The sequence below is a fragment of the Zootoca vivipara genome, chromosome 1, assembly GCF_965207765.1.
Source record: "Zootoca vivipara chromosome 1, rZooViv2.hap1.1, whole genome shotgun sequence".
Classification (NCBI taxonomy): domain Eukaryota; kingdom Metazoa; phylum Chordata; class Lepidosauria; order Squamata; family Lacertidae; genus Zootoca; species Zootoca vivipara.
The window spans coordinates 1,009,977-1,032,155 of NC_142582.1; the positions used below are offsets into that span (position 1 = coordinate 1,009,977).

Below are 22,179 nucleotides of genomic sequence, written 5' to 3' on the forward strand. Positions count from 1 at the left end.
TGGGCAGGAGCTGGGACCGAGCAACAGGAGCTCACCCCGTTGCAGGGATTCGAACTGCCGACCTTCTGATCAGCAAGCTTTAGACTCTGCGGTTTAACCCACAGAGCCACCTGGGTCCCTCATATATAATATAGCAGGGTTAAATGTTTCCTTATTGAATTTACACAGCAATTTACACAGCAGCAAGTGGATTGCTGACTCATTAGAGTCCTTCCTGCCTTCTTGGTTGTTAATCCCTTTTGTCCCTCTTGAGAGAATACATAAGAATCTGAATGATAACAATATAAACTAGTTTACTGTCAGATTCATTGAGTACATACTTAGGTTACAATAGATATAAACAATATATAAGATATTAGTGAGTCCTAAAAGACTCCATCAGAGCATTTACTTCTTAACACTTCTATAAGCAGCAGCCTAACTGACCAATGGACCAAACTAACTGACACTTAGTGGCAGTTGGTCCTCTCTTAGAATGTTGGATTTGACTGACATATCCCACAAACCCCTTCTCAGGCAATACAGTAATACCTCGGTTTAAGTACGCTTCGGTTTGAGTACTTTCAGTTTAAGTACTCCGCGGATCTGTCTGGAACGGATTAATCCACTTTCTATTACTTTCAATGGGAAAGTTCGCTTCAGGTTAAGTACGGACTTCCAGAACCAATTGTGTACTTAAACCGAGGTACCACTGTATAACATTAATAAACTAAACAACTTTACTACACAAAGTCCCAGTTTTCCTTGTAAGCTCTGGAAACTTTCCTTTGTCAGAGGTTTTGTTAGGATATAAATCTATGCATTGTTTATGCTTTAGCCTGAATACCCCAAAGTCACATATGGGGTACCCACACAACATGACCAGTTCAAGAAAGTTGATATTGAATAATCATTGCTTTGCTACTTAGCTTTGCTTTTTCCAGTACACTGGCATTAGTTCGCCTGCCTTCCCAAGTGATAAAAAAATTCCTTCAGTAGCACCTTAAAGACCAACTAAGTTTTTATTTTGGTATGAGCTTTCGTGTGCATGCACACTTCTTCAGATACAGTGAAATAGGAGTCCCCAGGCACTTATGTAGAGAAGGGGTGGGGAGGGGGTGGGGAGGGGGAGGGGAGGGGGGATCACTCAGAAGGGTGGTGGAAATGGGTGATTGACTGACTGATAGCTGTTGATGACCGAAAATGACTGCAAATGGTTTTGCATGAAAAAGCATGAGATGGCTACTGAAGTAATTTTTTTATTTTACTTCAACCCAGACCAACACGGCTACCTACCTGTTCCCAAGTGATGTGTATCTATTTTCAGAGATACCGTTGAGGGAATCTTTTGAGAAGTTGGAGATGGAATTTATAAGTGATCCATGTTTCACAAGCCTACAGTAAGGTTGGTGGTAGTACAATAGCTTTGTAAACAAGCATTTTGGTTTTCCTGCGAATCTCCCAGTCCTCAGTCGGGAGAAAGCTGCACTCGCAGAGCTCAGGTGATGCTGGATTTCAGCATGTCAGCCCTTGTGGAAAGGTAGGTACCGGTAGAAGTGATTGATGCTTTCCAACATTACACCATTGAGTTGGATTTTGTGGCGCTGCAGAGGGGTTGTTTTGTGCTTGTTGGTGCAGCACTTTGTTTTTGTGGATGTTGAGCGATAGGCCTAACTTTTCATAGGCTTCTGCAAATATATTTAGGATGGTTCGGAGGTCATCCACACTACGTTGTCATCAGCATATTGAAGCTCCATGACGGAAGTTATGGTATTCAGCCCACTCAAATTAAAGAGGTTTCCATCTGTTTGATATATGATTTCTACCCCGGTGGGGAGTTTCACTTTGACAATGTGTAGGATCATGGCCATGAAAACAATAAATAAGAGTTGGGGTGACAGCACAATCCTGTTTAACACCTGATCCCACTGTGAATGGTTCACTTTGAAAGCCCTGGACCTGCCCTATATGCAGGCTAGGGAGAAAGACTGTCGTTTCTTTTTCCGATGCCAAGGTGCAGGTTTGGGGGGAGGCAGCCGGGCGAGCTGTCTTCTCCGCGGCCCTCCTCGTCGCACCTCCCTTTGTTCGCCCTGCAGCTGCCCAGGGAGCCTGGGCTGCCGCTGCCCATCGTCTCCCCGAGCGCCCTTGGGCAAGGGGCCGCGCTGCGCCCAGGCGCACTTCTTCGTCGCACGGCTCGGCGCGGGGGGATTTCCCTCCCTCCCGCGGCTGCCCCAACGGGGCCCGGCCAGTTGTCCTCCGGCCTGCCCCCTCTCTTGCGGGTCGCTCCTGAGGCAGCTTCGCGCGCGCGCTCTCCGGGCGCCGTCCGCCTCTGCATGGCGACGGCGAGCTCCGGCGCTGCGCCCGCCCGGCGGCTCCCCCTCGGCCCGGTCCAGCCGCAGGGCTTCGTCGGAGCGGGCGGCGCGGCCCTGGCTCCTCCCTCGCCCCTCCCTCTTCCGCGGTTGCCGGGCTGGTTGGGCGCCTGAGCGAGGAGGAGGCGGCGGCGGAGAGCGAAGGGAAGGGAAGGGAAGGGAGGCAGAGGCGCAGGAGCAGGAGCGGCGCGCACCAAGCAAGCCCCAGCCGCACCCTCCGCCGCCGCCTGCCCAGCGAAGAGCCGGAAGCTCCCGAGATCGCCGCTCAGCCGCCGCCGCCGCCGCCGCCGCCATGGTGAAGGTGTCGTTCAACTCTGCGTTGGCGCAGAAGGACTCCGCGGGCAGGAAGGAGGAGGACGAGAGCAAGGAAGGCAGCTGCAGCCAAGTGCTGATCTTGCCCCCCGGCGCCAAGGTGAGCGGGCGAGGCGGTCGGCCTGCTGGGCTCCGGGGCGGCGGCTCCGTCCGCAAGGCCGCTTCGGGAGGCCTGCGCTGCCTGGCGGCCCTGGCAGAGAGCGGCGCCTGGTTCCCGGAGAGGCGAAGGAAGAGCTCGGGGCGGATCTAAAATGGCTGACTCGGGAAGAGCCTTCCGAGCTTCGCCCCCTTTTCTGTCGCGGCGTTGTTTTCGCCCGGCCGCGCTTGGAGCTGCCCCAGCGGCGCCTTTCGGACGCCGCCTTCCCGGTGCGGAGCTGCCTCTTGAGTCCCGGGGGGCGGCGGGGCCCACGGGGATGCTTAGTGGGCCTGGTCCGCTCCTGCATCGCTAGCAGGGAAGGAAAGACGGGCGTGGGCAGATCCATAATGCTCAGGTCGACGCGTCTTTTGCAGCAAGAGGGAGGAAGGTTCCCAGATGGGTAGTGTGTTGCCGGAAAAACAGCAAAAACAGATCTATTGTGTCGGAAGCTTTTCTCGGCAGGAGGCCGCTTCATGGCAGGCATTTCCTCCAAGTGCAACCGGTTTTCTTTACACCTATATTTCTGCCTGCTAAAAAGCACATTTAATGTAGCTAATGAAGTACTGTAGCCTATAATCAAGGAAAACCAATGTTAAAATTGATAGATTGGTCTTCACATTGCCACATGATGGTCATATTGTACCAAATTGTGACGACATCTAATAAATCATTAGTTTTATGCAATGAATTTAATCTCCAATAAGGCAGTGGATGAGCCATTTTATTTCCTTATTCCCAGTCAAGCTAAAACTGTCTTGCAGGATCCTGGTTAATTTTAGGTTACCATTTTATCATGATGGGACATGGTAGTTAAAATAGTCTGGCGTTTTCTGACTTTCTAAAGACTAAAAAGTTCGTATTTACACTTTATAGTTCTCTAAGCTGCAACTGCAAGTATGTACAGTACAGCATACATGTATCTACAGCAAAGAGGATTCATCAACATGAAGCTACTGAAACTTTCGCCATGGTTCCAAATTTGGTATTCCTAGCTTTGGGTTTAAGCAGTTTAGAAAACTGATAGACAATTGTTCATCAAAACGGAGGGGGAAATTATGAGATTAGTGAGGGTTTTTTTAAAAAAAGTTTTCCCTATCAATTGGCACAGTTAGATCTGCTCAGTATACTGTGTCCAACTGTCTATCTTCAGCTCCTCTAATATTTCTGCTGCAGTAGATATTTTGCAAAGTTGGTGCTATCATTTGATGTGGAAAAGGGGGGGGGTTAGTTTGGTCTTTGTAATAGCTGTTCAAGGAGCTGCTGTTCCCCCCCCCCCCACCATTCCTTACATGGGATCCAAGATCTAAACAGTTTATTGTGGGGTTGAGGTAGGGGTGACCCTTTTTTATTTCCCTTGAGTTGTTGGTTTGTGTTATCCAGCAAGCGTCTAGCATTAAGGTAATTAAAAGAGGAAATCAAGCATACAAACTTTTCGGCTATGTTGATGTTGTTTCACCCTTCCTCTCTGACTCAATTTAATCTTGCTTCATAACAAGAGCTACAGAATCAACTGGGCAATGCAATCAGCTGGACTCAGCCAAAAGCAATCCCCTTTGCCCAAAACCTTTCACTGTCTGCCTTGCCTGGAACATTACCTGGAAAATGAGCAGATTTGATGCCTACACTTCTGTAGAGTGGGCCTGCCACTTACACAAGAGTTTGGTTATAGGGGTCCGTGCACAAAGGCAACCTCCAGAACTGCCCTCCTGTGAGGTAGGAAGCTGCATACTGGAGTCTGTGGAAGTCCTGGGAGGGTCCTGAGAGCTTTCCAGGGCCCTCCCAGGACTTCCACAGACCCCAGTAAGTGAGGTGGTGCCTCCTTTACTGGGCTTTGGGACATTCCCAAAGCACTCGCTCTGCCTTCACCAAAGTCGGGTCACTGAGGGAAGGAGGCATGAGGGCTCCAGCCTTGTTCCAGAGTCCTGGCACCTCATTCGTAAAGTCTGGAGACTGTTTACTGGGCTTTGGGAAGGTGGATGAAGGATTTCTGCTCTCTATTCCAGAACAATACTTTTAAAAAGGTTCAGCTGTTTCAGAGATTTTTCCTGGGGGATGGAGTCTTAGCTGTGTAAAACTTACTCCAGATAACATGGAAACTACAGAGAGAGGCTTGATTCATTAAAACATCAATCACAATCAATACCAAAATACATTTTTATTAGCACAAGCTAAATGATGGATTACCTTGACTGGGCAGGCTAACAAGTGACTCTATCATTGCCATAGCATGGCTCAGATTCACTGGTCTCAATTAGGTATTTACATATTGTCAGGGGATTGTTGCGGCTGCTCTCGAGTAAAGACGCTCCAGTCTGCTCTGTCTTTAAGAGCTTTATTGTGCATACCATTTACAGTGCAGAGACATCAGAAAACATGACTGCCTAGTCTGATTCAGAACCCGGCAATGGCGCTTCTCTGTTTTTGCGCCAGCATAATAGTCTGGTGACCCCAAAACGCCACCCCCTTGCCCTACGTCTGGGTGCATGACCCAACGTGGGCGCCGGAAGGGGCTGCGTTCCTTCTCCCGTCCTTTGGCTGGAGCGTTGCAGTCTCCAACACCTTGCTGCGCTGCCCTTCCTCTGGCGAGCTGGGTCGGTGCAGGGGCTCTGACGCGCCATTCCGCTCCATTCCTCATTCCCTCCTCCTGACCCGCTGCTTGCGCTGTCACTGGGCAAAGTGCTGGTCAGGATGCCTGGGGGAGGGTCCCTGTAGGGAGTCCCCCGACACATATGATTGCTGCCAGGAAGTAGACTAGGAGTACAGTGGCATAGCAAGTAGATTTTGACCCATTTGCTGTTAATTTACTCAGTACAGTGGTACCTTGGTTCTCAGACTTAATCTGTTCCAGAAGTCCATTCCAAAACAAAAAGCATTCCAAAACCAAGGCGCACTTTGCCATAGGAAGTAATGGAAGATGGATTAGTCCATTCCAGACTTTTATAAACAACCCCTAAAACAGCAATTTAACATTAATTTTAGTATCTTATTGTTTAGTCGTTTAGTCGTGTCTGACTCTTCGTGACCCCATGGACCAGAGCACGCCAGGCACTCCTGTCTTCCACTGCCTCCCACAGTTTGGTCAAACTCATGTTCGTCACTTCAAGAACATTGTCCAACCATCTCATCCTCTGCCGTCCCCTTCTCCTAGTGCCCTCAATCTTTCCCAACATCAGGGTCTTTTCCAGGGAGTCTTCTCTTCTCATGAGGTTTACAGGGGTCCCCAAACTTACCCGGCTTCGGTACAGTGCCTGCAGCGCCGATCGCGCGGAGGACGGGGAGCACGCGCCTTGTGTGCATGCTCATGGGCCTCCTCAGATCCGGAAATGACACTAGCGCATGCGCACAGGCCATTTCAGGCCCAAAAGTGGGAGGAAGTACGCCGGAAATGACGCTAGCGCATGTGCGCAAGCTATTTCCAGCGCTTTTTCAAGCCCAGGAGTGGGCAGCCGCACCGGTAAGAGCGGGCAGCGGGGGTCATCGTGGTCATCGTGGGCCGGATAAAAGAGGCCTTCGGGCCGTATGCGGACCCTGGGCTGTAGTTTGGGGATGCCTGCTTTAGTATCTAACGAGACTATTGATCCATAAAATGAAAGCAATAAACACTGTTAATGGTTCTCTTGCCTTGGCTGCTTTTATTTATTTCCGCAGTCGCACAATCAATCAATCAATCAATCAGTAGCCGAACTGGGTTCCACACAGTCACAAAAGCAAGTCACAAAAACGAAGTCACAGTCACAAAAATGAAAAAACTACAAAAACGAAAACACAAAAAATAGCAAAAACAAAAGCACCAAATATAAGATCCAAATATCACCTCAGAACAGAATACTTCTTTTGGAATAGTAGGGTGCAAATTAGCAGTGCAACACTAAAAACGGAAGCTCAGGATTCAAAGCGGAGCATGTTCAGCTTCCAGAACAAAGTTTGAAAACTGGAACACTCACTTCTGGGTTTTCAGCATTCGGGTTCCAAGTAGTTCGAAAAACCAAAGCGTGACTTCTGATTGGCTGCAGGAAGCTCCTGCAGCCAATCGGAAGCTGTGGAAGAAGGCCCGTCAGACGTTCGGCTTCCAAAAAGAGCTCACAAACTGTAACACTCTCTTCTGGGTTTGCAGCATTCAGGAGCCAAAATGTTTGAGAACTAAGCTGTTCGAAAACCAAGGGGTTTCTTTGGGTGGGGACTAGTTTGAATGATGTGCTGTGCTCCTTCCACACCTGTGATCCTGTGTATGGGGCAGAATATGTAAGAGGAAACAAGCCAAACCAGTTCCTTTTTTAAGGTTTGGCTGCCTATTTAAGTACTGCAATCTACCAGTCTAAAGAGGTTGCCATAGAAATAAATGGGTTGGGTGTCAACACCCCACCTGGCTAGAAGATAGAAGTAGTAGCTCTGGTTAATTTGTTCAGGAGGTCCGGTCTTAACCTGAAACGGTTCTTAACCCGAGGTACTACTTCTGGGTTAGTGGAGTCTGTAACCTGAAGTGTTTGTAACCCGAGGTGTTTGTATTGGAGGCCGGCTGGCAGCTGGAGACACATAAAAATGTTTGCTCTGTGCTGGATTTTGGGGACTCCCTTGGAAACCAATGGGGAAGCAAGAGCTAGGTAATTTTAATCTGCTTCAGTATGTTAACTTTTGTTTGTTTTAAAGTAGGGTTGTGATTTTTTTCTTGATTTTACTGTGTTAAAGGTAAAGGGACCCCTGACCGTTAGGTCCAGTCGTGACCGACTCTGGGGTTGCGCGCTCATCTCGCATTATTGGCCGAGGGAGCCGGCGTATAGTTTCCAGGTCATGTGGCCATCATGACAAAGCCGCTTCTGGCAAACCAGAGCAGCACATGGAAACGCCGTTTACCTTCCCGCTGTAGCGGTTCCTATTTATCTACTTGCATTTTGACGTGCTTTCGAACTGCTAGGTTGGCAGGAGCTGGGACCAAGCAATGGGAGCTAACCCCGTCACAGGGATTCGAACCGCCGACCTTCTGATCAGCAAGCCCTAGGCTCAGTGGTTTAACCTGTGTCCTTTTTGTAAACCACTTTACTGTGTTACCTTTTTGTAAACCACTTTTAGGGTTTCGCAATCAAGCAATGTATGAATTTTATTAAAAAAGTGAATATAAATAAGATTTACTGCAGAGCTAATGCTGAGCGTCATTCAAAGAAAACCAAGCTTTGGGTAAGCGCAGGAACCCCTGGATTCTCTCACTGCTTAGAGATTGGAGTGGCACACAACAGTACATTTCCCTCACTAAATTCAGATTTTCCCAGTCTGAAGATAATCTGATATGGGAAGAAAATCAAATATAAAGTTGAACGTTGTCTGATAGTAGAGACCCTGGAACATATAGTATTGGCGGGTTCTTTTTCATATGTGGTGGTATTCCGTTGGTCTCACCCCCTCCTCCCATTTGGGTTTCACCAATCCAACAGAAAGGATGCAGCTTGCTCTTTTTATACTGGCTGTTGCTGAAGGCACATTCATAGCGATTGTTGTTGGTTTTTAAAATCTCTTTTGCACAGAATTGCTCTTGCATGAAACAACTATATTTTTTTTATTTTAAAAATTGCAGGAAATGGAGTCAGGAAAGGAAAATAAGGAAGTGACAGACTATTCTGCAAGTAACGCCAAGTTCTTGGCTGCTTTGCAGTAACACACGTGCACACACACACACAGAGAGAGAGTGATGTTAAATTCTTGAGAATAATCTTTTGGAGACTATTTTCAATTAATGAGAATATTAGAGAATTTTCATTTAAAATAGGAGAATTCACCATTCTAAGGTGATGGCACCAGTAAGGTTTGGTATAAGGAAACTCAGTAGTTAAATCATATTTTATTATTCCATTAGAACATGTACATGTTATAGGACAAGTCAAAAAATACAGTTGGCATGTTTGATACAAGTAAATTCAGTAATATGCTATCTTGTGCTTCTAATAGCTCTAACACTTAATTACAGTTTTGGTGACAAAAACACAGCTTGATAAACAAAACTATATGTATACATATAAAAAAGCCATTAACATTAAATATATTATCATTATATTATATTTCAGTATGCCAATCTCAGGTAAATGGCACCTTGTACCATTGAATGGCACTGCAAAAACCAGTTGGAGTGGACGCTCAGGTTGCAAACATGATCCATGCGGGAGGCACGTTTGCAACCCACAGTGTTCGCAACCCGCTGCGCTGCGCCTGCGCACACGCTGGTTGCGACTTGGCGCTTCTGCGCGTGCACAAAGCACAATTTAGCTCTTCTGCTGAAACCCGGAAGTAACCCATTCGAGTACTTCCGGGTTCGGCGTGGGACGCAACCTGAAGCGTCCGTAACCTGAGGTATGACTGTACTGCCACTAATGGGGCCCCCCGCTGCCACCGTGCCATCAGTGCGCAATTTTTGTTCTCATCCTGGGACAAAGTTTGTAACCCAAGGTACTACTTCTGGGTTAGCAGAGTTTGTAACCTAAAGCGTTTGTAACCCGAGGTACCACTGTATAGAAACGCCAGCTGTTTAAATCAAGGCCACCTCACATGCTGTTACATGTAATTGTATAGGCCTGGGTACTTTAAGTGTATATTAAAGTGTATATTAAAGCTACTTTCTGTAAAAAAAAATCACACTGTATGGCCAAGGGTATAGAATTGCTAAGAATACACACCAAAATAGAAAAAAGGCTATTGCATATAGTTGAAATACATACAAATTCAAATGTTCATCAGGTTAAATGAATAGCATTTTTAAAACTAAAACTAAAACTTAAAAAAAAAGAAGTTTTCTGTAGCTCACATTTCAGAACTGTCAATGGTGAAGGACACTGCCCAATCATTATTCATTACTTACACTGGCAATATCACAGCTTGACTTACAGTGCTACCTTGGGTTATAAACGCTTCAGGTTACAGACGCTTCAGGTTACAGACTCCGCTAACCCAGAAATAGTACCTCGGGTTAAGAACTTTGCTTTAGGCTGAGAACAGAAATTGTGCTATGGCGGCGCAGCGGCAGCAGGAGGTCCCATTAGTTAAAGTGGTGCTTCAGGTTAAGAACAGTTTCAGGTTAAGAACGGACCTCCAGAACGAATTAAGTTCTTAACCAGAGGTACCACTGTATTATTTACTAGATTTTTTTTTAAAATGTGAGTTGTAAAACTGGTTCTTACATTAGAATTTACAGTTTGTGGAGAATATTTTCTGGATAATTTTCTAGCAGAGAATATTCTCACCTCACCTCACTACACGCACATACCTTTGCAAATCTGGTACTGTCTATTGAAAAGTGTGTATATAAAAAAAGTAAATGTTTGAGTACCCTTGCTCTCTAGCTAGATTTATCCCTACAGGACCAGTGATGCAGCCAGCATAGCTTTGTGCATGTGAGCAAATGTCTTCTTAGCACAAGCTTGGAAGTGGGGGGTGGGCTACCTTGGCAATGATTATACTGCTTACAGAGATGTGACCAATTTTCAGTTACTTGATCTGCAAGACAAAGCAGGGCCTGTCTCTTTCTCTTTCTCAGATACTTGCAAGCATGCCCAAAGTGCACCTCAGGTTTCTGGAATTTAAGGAGCGCAGGGACATACCACATAATTATCTCTGTTGGTGAGCTGCTGACAAAAGTTGGTCAATTTGCCATGATCCTCCCCAGAAGTCCTTCCCCCCCCCGTTATATAGCAATTTCAATATTAAAAAATATACATGATAACAATTCAAAGCTCTCATACTAATCACTTTTACTTAGAAGTAAACAATGTATATACTTTGATTTCAATGAGTGTACTACTCTCTGACTGTGATTTAGTTTGGTATCACCCTTTACAAAGAACCACAAATCCATGCATCTATATGGCCTTATAAAGCTTGATGGACACAACTGCTTACTGTTTCCCTTTCTATATTTATAGGATCCAGAGGGCGTGGTCCCTATCGCACAAAGGAGGGCTTGGTGTTGGTGTATGTGTTTTGGATTAGCTTTTATGCTTGCTGTGGTGATACTTGGGGGTGCCTATCTGTACAAGTATTTTGCATTCCAGGTAGGTTGAATATATTATTTGTAAGTAGAGGTACCACTGTACTTAAATGAGTAAATACTTTAATTGTTCTCTTGGTAGTGTTTTGACAATTTTCTGCTGGTTACCCAACTTTAACTCTTTTTTTAAAAAGGTGAAGGGAAAATCCCCAACTGCTATCCCTTGTGTAAAGGTAAAGGTAACGGGACCCCTGACCATTAGGTCCAGTCGTGACCGACTCTGGGGTTGCGGCGCTCATCTCACTCTATAGGCCGAGGGAGCCAGTGTTTGTCCGCAGACAGCTGGTCATGTGGCCAGCATGACAAAGGTGCTTCTGGCGAACCAGAGCAGCGCACGGAAACACTGTTTACCTTCCCGCCGGGGCGGTCCCTATTTATCTACTTGCACTTTGATGTGCTTTCGAACTGCTAGGTGGGCAGGAGCTGGGACCGAGCAATGGGAGCTCACCCCGTTGCAGGGATTTGAACCGCCGACCTTCTGATCAGCAAGCCCTAGGCTCTGTGGTTTAACCCACAGTGCCACCCGGGTCCCTTGTATACTTAGAGTTAATTCACATGGTAATTTTAATCTTTTCATAAGGAAAGTTCTTGCATTTAACATGTATGGCCAGGGACCATCAGTTTTGGGGGACTGGTTTTACTTGCCAGCCCCAAATCAGTTGTTGTTAGGACACTTTTTCCCCCAAAGCTAGGTCTCTGAAACTTTGCATGAGCTCCAGGATAATAAATCTGCTCCTCTTTCCAGCTTCAAGCTTGGAATTGAGAGCTGAAAGAAATCTTCCCCCAACAAATTAGAGATAGAGGGAGGCTAGAGGTTTCTTCTGCATCTCCGGCTAATGGCTGCTGCAAGCTCAGCTACGGATAGGTGCTTCAAGCTCAGAACTGGGAGAGTTGAGACACTGTCAGGCACAGATGCAAGCCTATGTTTCGCTCCATAACACACAGTTTTTTCCTCCTCAAGAGTAAGGAGAAATCTCTGTGCGTGTTATGGAGCGAATGCCATGGCTCCGGCAGCGGGATCCCTCGGTGCAAAGGAATGTGGTATTCAAAGTGGAGGAAGGAGAGATGAGGAAGGTGCTGAAGGGAATCAACTCAAGGAAGGCTACAGGGCCAGATGGAGTAGCTGGAAGAGTCTTAAGAGACTGCGCAGACCAACTAGCGGGAGTCTTCACTGGGATTTTAAATCGATCCCTAGCCCAGGCTACTGTCCCATCTTGCCTGAAGTCTTCTATTATTGTTCCAGTACCAAAAAAATCCAATCCGGAGAATCCGAATGACTTTCGTCCAGTAGCACTTACACCCATAATTATGAAGTGCTTTGAAAAGCTGGTACGAAATTATGTCATTGCCTGCCTACCAGAGGGATTGGACACATTCCAATTTGCCTACAAAACGAAAAGATCAACAGAGGATGCCGTGGCGATTGCCCTCCAAGCTGTTCTTGCACATTTGGAGCAGCGGGGGAGCTACGCCAGACTGCTTTTTGTAGATTTCAGCTCGGCATTCAATACCATTCTACCGCAACGTCTGATAACTAAATTGGGAAATCTGGGGCTCCCGCTATCACTCTGTGGGTGGATACTGGACTTTCTCTCAGATCGCTCCCAGAGGGTCCGGTTGGGCCCTTATATGTCTAACATGCTTAGGACTAACACAGGAACACCACAAGGATGCGTGCTTAGTCCGCTCCTTTATACTCTTTATACATATGATTGTGTCGCTGCCCACCCTAGAAATAGGGTTGTCAAATTTGCAGATGACACAACCGTGATCGGGCTCATCTCTGATAAGGAGGGTGAAACTGAGTATAGAGATGAGGTGGAGCGGCTGACAGAGTGGTGCAGAGTCAACAACTTGCTCATAAACACAAAGAAAACTAAGGAGCTTGTGGTGGACTTTAGGAGACAGAAGAACGAGGTCCAGCCACTCTTGATTGACGGAATTTGTGTGGAGAGGGTAACAACGTTTAGATTTCTAGGCATTGAGTTACAGGAGGATCTGTCCTGGAGTGTTAATACAAGGGGGCTTGTGAAGAAGGCGCAGCAGAGACTGTATTTTTTGAGAATTTTAAGGAAAAACCATCTTCCACAAAAGCTGCTGCTTGCCTTCTATCACTGTGCCATACAGAGCGTGCTCACGTACGGTTTATGTGTGTGGTACGGAAGCTGTACTTCCCAGGACAGAACAGGGCTGTGTAGAATTATTAAAACAGCAGAGAGCATTATTGGCTGCTCACTCACCACCTTAGAACAAATTTACACCACCAGGTGCCATAGAAAAGCACTAGATATATCAAGAGATCCAACGCACCCTGGTCACCATTTCTTTCAGCTCCTGCCATCGGGACGGAGATATAGAACAATGCAGGCAAGAACAAGCCGTCTCAGGAACAGTTTCTTCTCTAGAGCAATTTTGGCCTTAAATGGAAAGCCCGGACTTTGAAGTCATCTTATTTTACTTGTTATTTTGTAGTATATTTACTGTTTTTAATTAGCTTTTGTAATTTTGGATTATGCGGAATGCTTTATCTGAGTGGATGTAGCAACCGAGTAATTTCGTTGTTCCCGCAAGGGGACAATGACAATAAAGATATCTTATCTTATCTTATCTTATCAGCTGTCGCTGCAGTCGGGAGCTGACGGATGTCCCCGCCGCCGGAGCCATAGCTCCCGCCCGTCCCTCCTCGCTCCTCCCTGCTCGCTGCCCCCACCTGTCGCGCTCTAGCCGGGAATGGAAGCGCCACCCATGCAGGGCAAAGCAAAGAGCGAGCGAGGGAAGCATGTCCCTTTAACCCCATTGGGGCTGGGCATGCCTGTGCCGCCACCGCCGCTTCCCGCTTGCCAGCTCCGAAATGGTGGATGCGCTCTTCCAGCCTCGGCGCGTCCACCATTTTGGAGCCTGCGAAATAAACTTTCCTTTATTTTCTACACTGTTCATAGTTTCATTTTTAAACTGTTAAATTTTATTTTTAATCTAAATTTTCCTGTTAAGAAAATAGGATATAAAAGGTAATAAATATTTATAGCAAAGCTTTCAGGGCATTTTGCTAAAACACAGTTAAGTTAAATATGATATTTTATTACTTAAGATTTAAGAACATGCAAGAATAATAATTTTACCCCACCCATTTTGCTGGGTTGTCCCAGCCACTCTGGGTGGCTTCCAATTCATAAAAGCATAATAAAAATCAAACATTAAAAATGTAAGCTCAGGAGATGTACAGGTGAAACTCGGAAAATTAGAATATCGTCGAAAAGTGCATTTATTTCAGTAATGCAACTTAAAAGGTGAAACCAATATATGAGATAGATGCATGACATGCAAAGCAAGATATGTCAAGCCTTTATTTGTTGTAATTGTAATTATTTGTTGTTAGGCAGGCCAATTATAAATGGAATGTAATTAATGAAATGTAATAGCGATGTTTATTTTTGTTTATTCTTGTATTGTTGTAACTATTTGTTTTATTGCTGTGGAATTTCCAAAAGAAAGCATTTGTAAAAATTAAAGTAAAAATAATAAGTTGCATTACTGAAATAAATGCACTTTTCGACGATATTCTAATTTTCCGAGTTTTACCTGTAAGTCTAGGTTTGAGAAGAAAATCCATAATGTATGTCTCTCTATTTTCCCAAACCACTCCCACAGTGTTTTTAATTGACTTTAAAACTTCCAGATATTTTAATTGATTTCTCCCCAGAAATTTCCTGTCTCTAGCTGGACACATGAACCTGCCTGGGTTACACCTGCTCTTCACACTCCGCTTCCCCTCCACTATCCTTCTTGAAATAGCTTTGAGAGGAAAGTGGAAATAGCACTTTAGTGCATAAGGAAGGGGCCTGGTACATATTAACGGTTTAAAGGTGATTATGAGTGCCTGAAAGCTTGCATAATATTTGCTTCACTTTTAACTTTGCCTTTTAGGAAAATGGCGTTTACTTCTGTGGAATAAAGTACATTGAGGATGGCTTAACATTAAGTGAGCCGGATTCAGGTGCCCCAGCTCCCCGTTACCAGATAATTGAAGAGAACATTCAAATCCTCAAGGAGCAGGAGGTTGAGTTCATCAGTGTGCCTGTTCCAGAATTTGCTGACAGTGATCCAGCTGATATTGTTCATGATTTTCACCGGGTAAGGACAGTCTCATGGTAATGTCTTGCCATATGCTTGTTTGTAGCCATTGATTGTTTGTGTTGACTTTCAAAAGCGGGCTGCAGGGCTGTAGTTCAGTCCCTGACATCTCCAACAGGGCTGGGAAAGGCTTGCACCTGAGACCTGGAGAGCTGCTGCCAGTCGGCATAGACGAGGGTGGGCAACGTATTTTCACCTGAGGATCATATTTGTTCCTGACCAGTCCTTGAGGCTGCATGCCAGGAGAGGGCAGTGCCATCAGGAACAAGGCCACTGCTCACATGCATCTACAAGTGACACAAAAGCGATGCAGACACTCAAGCAGCACACACCTACCAGCTTTGAGATGGCAGTTTCATACCAGGAGTTATTGTAAAACACTCCAGCTGTCTTCTCTACCCTTTCATGATGGAACTGCCACTCCTGATGAGTTCATTGAAGATCCAGTGCTCAGGCTGTATTGGAAATGATGCCCTTTTCCAATAATGCTCCGATACTGACACTGATTGCTGAACGTTCTGGCGCAGAAGTTCTATTCTGAAATTGGAGAGAGGCCAGCATGGGGCAGGTGAAGCCAGAGGAGGACCACTAGCTACTGACAGTTGACAGAACTTGTTGTATATTTGATTCTATTGCCAATGCCACAATGCATTCAAAATCAGGGAGTGTCTCGAGCCCAGATAAAAATGCTCAGGCCGTTCATCATCCTTGTGTAGTAGAGAATATTTGAGTTAGCTGGACTGATGATACGATTCAGTTTAATACAGCTTCCTATGTTCCTGTGCAATAACATAGTTGCAATAACTGCAACCACTGAACATGTTCTAAAGCCTGTCAACAACAGGCTTTTTAGGAACCTGGGGTTTGGAATGTGGCAGGTATGGAAATAGGAATTTTCAGTCCTTAACAAAAGTCCTGATTTTCTTCCCTAATTCATGTCCCAGACAAGGAAATGATGGATCCCAAACAGGAAATGATGGACCAAACAGGAAAGGAGGAGGAGTGGCATTATATATCAGAGATGTGTATACCTGTGAAGAGATCCAGGATTTAAAACTTCAAAGCCAAATTGAGAGTATCTGGGTCAAAATTAAGGAGAGAAAAATAACAGTGATCTCATTGTGGGAGTTTGCTATAGACCCCCGAGCCAAACTGAGGACACAAATGGTGCCTTCCTGGAACAGATGGCCAACCATTCAAAAGGAAGTGAGATAGTAGTAATGGGGGATTTCAACTACAGTGGTACCTCGGTTTAATGAAGTCCAGAAGGCTGGACTTTTCTTAGTGCTAGTTTTGTTTTATCTGAAAGGACATTACAAATAATATACAAAGGCAGGCATTCAGCAGGAAAATGAAGTAGCCAGTTAGAATGATTACTCATACATAATTTTGTATGTTTAAAATTATTAACATGCTATTTGTGACATCTTCTCATCAGAGACTTACAGCTTACCTTGACCTCAGCCTGGATAAATGCTATGTTATTCCTCTAAACACGTCGGTTGTTATGCCGCCTAAAAACTTTTTGGAGTTGTTGATCAACATCAAGGTATGATTAAAATTCATTTTTGTTTTTGAATATAATCAGGCTAGAACATTAAACTTTCATACTGGAGATATAAGTGTATGTAAACATGAAAGAGCACTTAATGTACTACAGGACAGCAGAATGTTGTAACTTCTTTAGCTAAATTTTTATTTATAAAGTTTTTCATTTCTTTTACTATAAAGTCATTTTGAGAATCTAAAAAATAATAATTACACTGTACACAATTCAAAAGCATAAATTACATTGTTTGAAGAATGTGGTTTATATGTGGTCTATAATTAGTTAATTTTTACATTTGTTTATGCATTCAAACCAATTGAATGTTGTTAACAGCTTCTAGCATATTGTTCAGCAACTATTCTATGTGATGCTGTTCTGTTGACATGGCTGCTTTTCCATTCCTCTCTTTATAGATGTTTACTGAGTGGAGTGCTATCCCTTTAAAATTTTATCTCCTCACGGGAGCAACTGAAATGTGAAGGTGTCTATCTTGCAAGGGAGGAGTTGCCAGGGAAGAGTGGTGTGGGGAAAGGATCCTGTTGCCAAGCACAGTTGGGAGTGAGGTGGTCTTTGGGGAATGCACCAGCAAAGGCCACGGAGTCCTGCAAGCAGTTGACTTTCCAACTGCTCTTGTCTCGTGACTTTGTAGGTTGGCAAGCATTTTGAAAGTAGCAGACAAACAAACATGGCTCAGCCAGGTTGGGACATAACTCCAAGTGAACAACAAACCATGGCTTCAGATTATGGTTTGTTGGCAGAAAACAAAGCATGGTTAATTTGCTGGGCAGGTTTCAGTTGATCACATAAGCTATAGATCAGCTACGCAAACTATGACTAACGTATGTTAACCAGGCCATGTGGATGGAGTGCACTCAGCTGAGTTTTGCTTATGCGGTGCTCTGCTGCAGGAAGGGGAGGCAATTTTCACTGATTCCTTCTGCAACCTCCCCCCTGTCCCTCTTAAGAAGTTGTTTTGGGAGGTTAGGGGAATCACCTGAAATAGCATAAGAGGTGATTCTTGAGGCTGAAATGGAATCAGCAAAAAATACCCCTCCTCCCCTTCCTCCAGTGGGAGCCTCCTCTGGATCAAAGCCCCATCCGTTTATGGAAGGACAACTCAAGGTCCAGTCCTTTATCCCTTATCTGTAAATATTAATACCATTGTGAATTTTGACATGTTAAACATTGTCGTTCATATGAGACCAAACCCGACTATTTACCAGTAATGAAGCATAACAATGAACATTGCTTGCCTTCTAGTGTATAAAAGATCTAAGTATATCACTAGAATTAAAGTCTCGATCATATATAATAGATGAAGATGTAGAATTGCTATAGCTCATTTCCCCTCTATATTCTTAATTATTTAATTTATGAATCATCTTCAATATGTGCACCTACCATATTTTTTTTGTCCCATAGGACGCACCTGACCATAGGATGCACCTAGTTTTTTAGAGGAGGAAAACAAGAAAAAAATATTTTTCTTTAATTGTCTTAGGCTCTGGGCGGGCTCTGGCTTTTGGCAGGGCTCTGGCTCTCGTATTCACTCCATAGGACGCACGGACTTTCCCCCTTCCTTTTTGGGAGGGAAGAAGTGTGTCGTATGGAGCGAAAAATATGGTAGGTGCACATATTGAAGATACCATAAATACAGCTTAAAATAATTTTAAAACAATATAAAATGAGCATCTAAGGCAGTAACTTTCTCACCTAGCCTGTCAAGGCTGGTCAGAACAAAAAGTCTTCAGTTGTTTTTGTAAAGTACAAATAGTGGATGCCTGATGTATCAACAAGAATGCTGTTTCACAGAATAGGGGTAGTCACACTGAAAGCAATGCTTGGAGCTATGGTTGACTAGGCTTCTGATATATTTGATATATTAAGGAGAAAAACTGCCTTGCAGAACACAGTGACTTACTGAGTAGATAAGAGATAAGGGGGTCTCTGAATCTTAATACAAATTATTAATATTAGGTTTTTAAAGTAATCTTGTCCTGAGGGCCATTTTTGCTAGTAGCCCAAACCTTTCAATTTAAACTAGAGTTCCTCATTATGTCCAAATTGAGAGAACTGCAGTTAACTTTAGCCATGGAAGGGTTTCCATACGTCCGGAATTTCCTGCAAATATCCGGAATACTCCTGTCTCTAGCTGTGTCTGGGTGGAAATCGGTCAAAGGTCTGGGAAAATCCGGATGTATGGCAGACCTTGTCGGTAGTGCCATTTTTGCTTATTTTCTTTAAAAAGAATTACGTAGAAAGCTCAACAAAATTGGCCAAACCAAAGCAGAACAACTTTGCTGTCTGGATTTTCACTGTTTGAAATATGGCATCCCTAGCTATGGTTATTTTCAAAAATAGTGTTATAGTGGTAGCATTAAGCCAAAAACCTTTCGGCAGCTTTGAGAGATTATTGAATATATTAACAGGGCAAAACTGCCACACTCCTTAACATTAGTGTTGGCAGAAATATATGATACAATAGTTATCTATTATTATTTATATCTACTGTTCATCAAAATTTGATTCACCATTTCTCCTCTATTATGTTTTATTGTTTTCTAAAATGTGCAAAATTGTTGAGTATTTTTTTTAAAGCAATTTCCTTTTACCTTCTGCAAAAAAGTCCCTCCCCTCCAACACACATTCTGCAGAACTGAACTTTCTTTTTCACACAGCAATTGTAAAAACGACTCATCTGGCATCATTAACATTATTGAGACTATACTGTTGCACTTTTATTTGGGTTGATGTAGGCTGGAACATACTTGCCTCAGTCCTACTTGGTTCATGAGCAGATGATAGTTACTGATCGTATAGAAAATGTGGATCAGCTGGGCTTCTTCATCTATCGCCTCTGTCGTGGCAAAGAGACCTACAAATTGCAGCGCAAGGAAATGCTGAAAGGTATGGTTGGCATGTGGATGGGAAAAAGAAAGGTACCTCAGCTCTGTTAAGGGTGATGGCCCTCCTGTTAAGTGCCATATAAAATAGTGAAAGTGTAGCGTCCCAGTGCTCTGTATTCATATTGTGATAGTCTGAGACATCAGTGCAACTTTGCTGCAGTTCAAGTGGACTTACATGCATTTGTTGGCCCTCATGCTAAACAGTTACATTCTCACACGGCAACTCTTAGCATTGAAGGCAGTTTTTTTTTTGGTGTCATTGAATATGTTTAACCCAGTGTTTCTCAACCACTGTTCCGCGGCACACTAGTGTGCCGCGAGATGTTGCCTGGTGTGCCGTGGGAGAATTACTTTATATATAGTCAATATAGGCACAGAGTTAATTTTTTTAACATTTTCTAATGGTGGTGTGCCTCGTGATTTTTTTCATGAAACAAGTGTGCCTTTGCCCAAAAAAGGTTGAGAAACACTGGTTTAACCTCATGCCTTGTGCGTTGTTTTAATATCAGTAATTGCATGTTTAGCACTGGTCTGATTCAGAGAATATGCTTCACTAAGAACTGTAATAATAAACGTATTAGTGGAATGGTAAACTCATGGACCAAATACATAAAACCTATTTCACATGCTACTTGATTATTTAGTTTAACCAGTTTGCCAGTTTGAATCATGCTACTTTTATGCACCAAGCACTTTGCATAAGATTTTACAACAATGCTTTCTGAGCAGAGGGCTGCCTATAACTGACTATCAGCTAATAAAAAGTCACAGGGAGCCTCTTTGAAGGCCCAGCATCCATCAGCTGGGAGCAGCTCTAAAGGAGGTTACTGTAACAGTTCCAGTTACGGTACCTCCTTTGAACTTTGGCATACACCTGGCACGTCATTGTGATGTCAGGTGTATGCCAAAGTTCCCACCCTCTCAAAGTTGGGTGTGGGGGAGATAAGGAGCTGGCCTGCTGGCCAGACCCAGTTCCCTATTAATGATCTACAGAGTCTCCAGTTTGACAGAATCCCTCACAACAGTTTTCACAGGAAACAAAAGGCAGCTATCTTAATAAAAAAAATCTTTACATTCTATTCACTTTTCCACGACAGGAATACAGAAGCGTGAAGCAAGTAATTGCCGAAAGATTCGACACTTTGAGAACAGGTTTGTCATGGAAACACTCATCTGTGAAGAATAGACATACTGTTGTGACTGAAAATACACCCTTTATATTATGTGCAGTGATCTTTATTTTAAGTCATTTATGTAAGTAGTGGACAAGGCTTTATAGCTGAATGCCAACACTTTTTATCTTACAATAAACCTTTTTAATGTTTTCCCATCTTTGAAGCATGGTGCCCTTTTTATATGTTTGAATAGCTGCTATATAAAGTCTTAGTTGTTAGTGCATCTCATGTAAAAAACCTTTAAGTAATACCAGGTCAATGATTTATCCCATTTTAGAGTAAAATTGGAGAATAATTCATCTGAATTTATAATAAAGAATACATGCACAAATGGACTGCAACTCTTGAGATTTTTAATAGCATATTACTTGCAATGTTGGGGAAGCATTGGGAAAACAATTTGTAACAAAAGTGCAATTCATTTTCTTTTTTAAAACTCATTTAAATTTGATTTCCAAGTCGCTGTTCTACTATAAGCATCCGCTGTAACTAAGTTAAGCAGTAACAGAATGTTACCGACGTGTATATATGCTCTGTATGTGCTGTGAAAATAAATATTACAAACCTGTTTGTCTAAATGTTTTTGTAACTTTATGTGATTTTCTTTATGTGGACAGTATCTCTGGGAATGTTTGAATTGCAGGATTTGAATGCTAATAATATTTTAGAGCAGACTTGAGACTAAAGTACTATAAATCACTGTATAGATTAACAATAGGAACCATTATTAAATGGGAATTCCTAACAAGTAAACATAGAAAATTGCTTCATGTTCTCAATTTTGTTTGTCTTTTTTCTACCACAGTTAGTTACTTTACCACAGTTGCCCCAGTGAAAGGGCCTTGCAGGGTTGCCAGTTGTGTTGCTAGAATGTGCTCCAAAATCATCCAAGTGACCTCAGTGAGCATTTCAATTTAAAATATTCTGATTATTTCTATTTAAGTATTTTTATTCATTTACTTGATTGGGGAGGGCAGCTGTCCCGTGGCTACGCCCATGTCAAAGTAGTCTGTGTCCACAGCATTCCCCTGATCCACCAAACTTGTAACTATCCAAAAAAGAAATGAGATTTGTCTGTGCCCACAGACTAACTGTTGAGATTGTCTAGGTTTTTCCTTACCACCTTGTTTTCTGTCTTGGGTTGCAGCTCCCTCCTGATATCATTTATTATGTTATCACCAGGATGGGCATTATTTTCTTTTTGGATGGAGGCAAAGAAGGGTGGAATCTACACACACAAAAACTGCTCTGAAAATGCTTTTTTTTAAAAAGTTCTTTAAAATACATGGAATTTTCCATAAGGCTCATTATCGCCATCTAGTGTCACATTGTATATTGCACTTAAAACACACTTAAAATGTTTTTTATTTGCAGCTGTATAGCTGAGTCCTAAGTGTTGAGCAGTTCTGCCTTTTGTCACCCAATAGCATTTCTTTGTCTTCGCCATACAAATGACTTACCACTTTCTTGTTCACCCTCTTGCTTCGAACACAGGCAAAGAAACCTTTTTTATTTTTTACATCTCTTTCAAGCGTGAGCTCATTCTGAGCTTTAGTCTGGCTGACCGTCACCCTGCAACTGTTGGCTACTCATGTG

General features: G+C 43.6%; 1 protein-coding gene across 1 annotated transcript; it reads left to right on the forward strand.

Annotated features, from left to right (window-relative positions):
* The first annotated feature begins 2,484 nt into the window (after positions 1-2,484).
* ITM2B (integral membrane protein 2B) lies at positions 2,485-21,161 on the forward strand. The gene is made up of 6 exons (XM_035139992.3): positions 2,485-2,760; positions 10,698-10,826; positions 14,747-14,953; positions 16,392-16,502; positions 19,259-19,409; positions 20,506-21,161. The coding sequence occupies exons 1-6, from the start codon at positions 2,641-2,643 to the stop codon at positions 20,592-20,594; spliced, it is 807 nt and encodes a 268-aa protein (XP_034995883.1). The 5' UTR covers positions 2,485-2,640; the 3' UTR covers positions 20,595-21,161.
* The last annotated feature ends 1,018 nt before the right edge of the window (positions 21,162-22,179 follow it).

Bases quoted from the DNA above. Each gene is read 5' to 3' on its own strand.
- ITM2B (XM_035139992.3), top strand. From the start codon at position 2,641: ATGGTGAAGGTGTCGTTCAACTCTGCGTTGGCGCAGAAGGACTCCGCG. The intron at 10,827-14,746 runs GTAGGTTGAATA...TTTGCCTTTTAG, and splicing joins ACAAGTATTTTGCATTCCAG to GAAAATGGCGTTTACTTCTG. The intron at 14,954-16,391 runs GTAAGGACAGTC...TCTTCTCATCAG, and splicing joins TTGTTCATGATTTTCACCGG to AGACTTACAGCTTACCTTGA.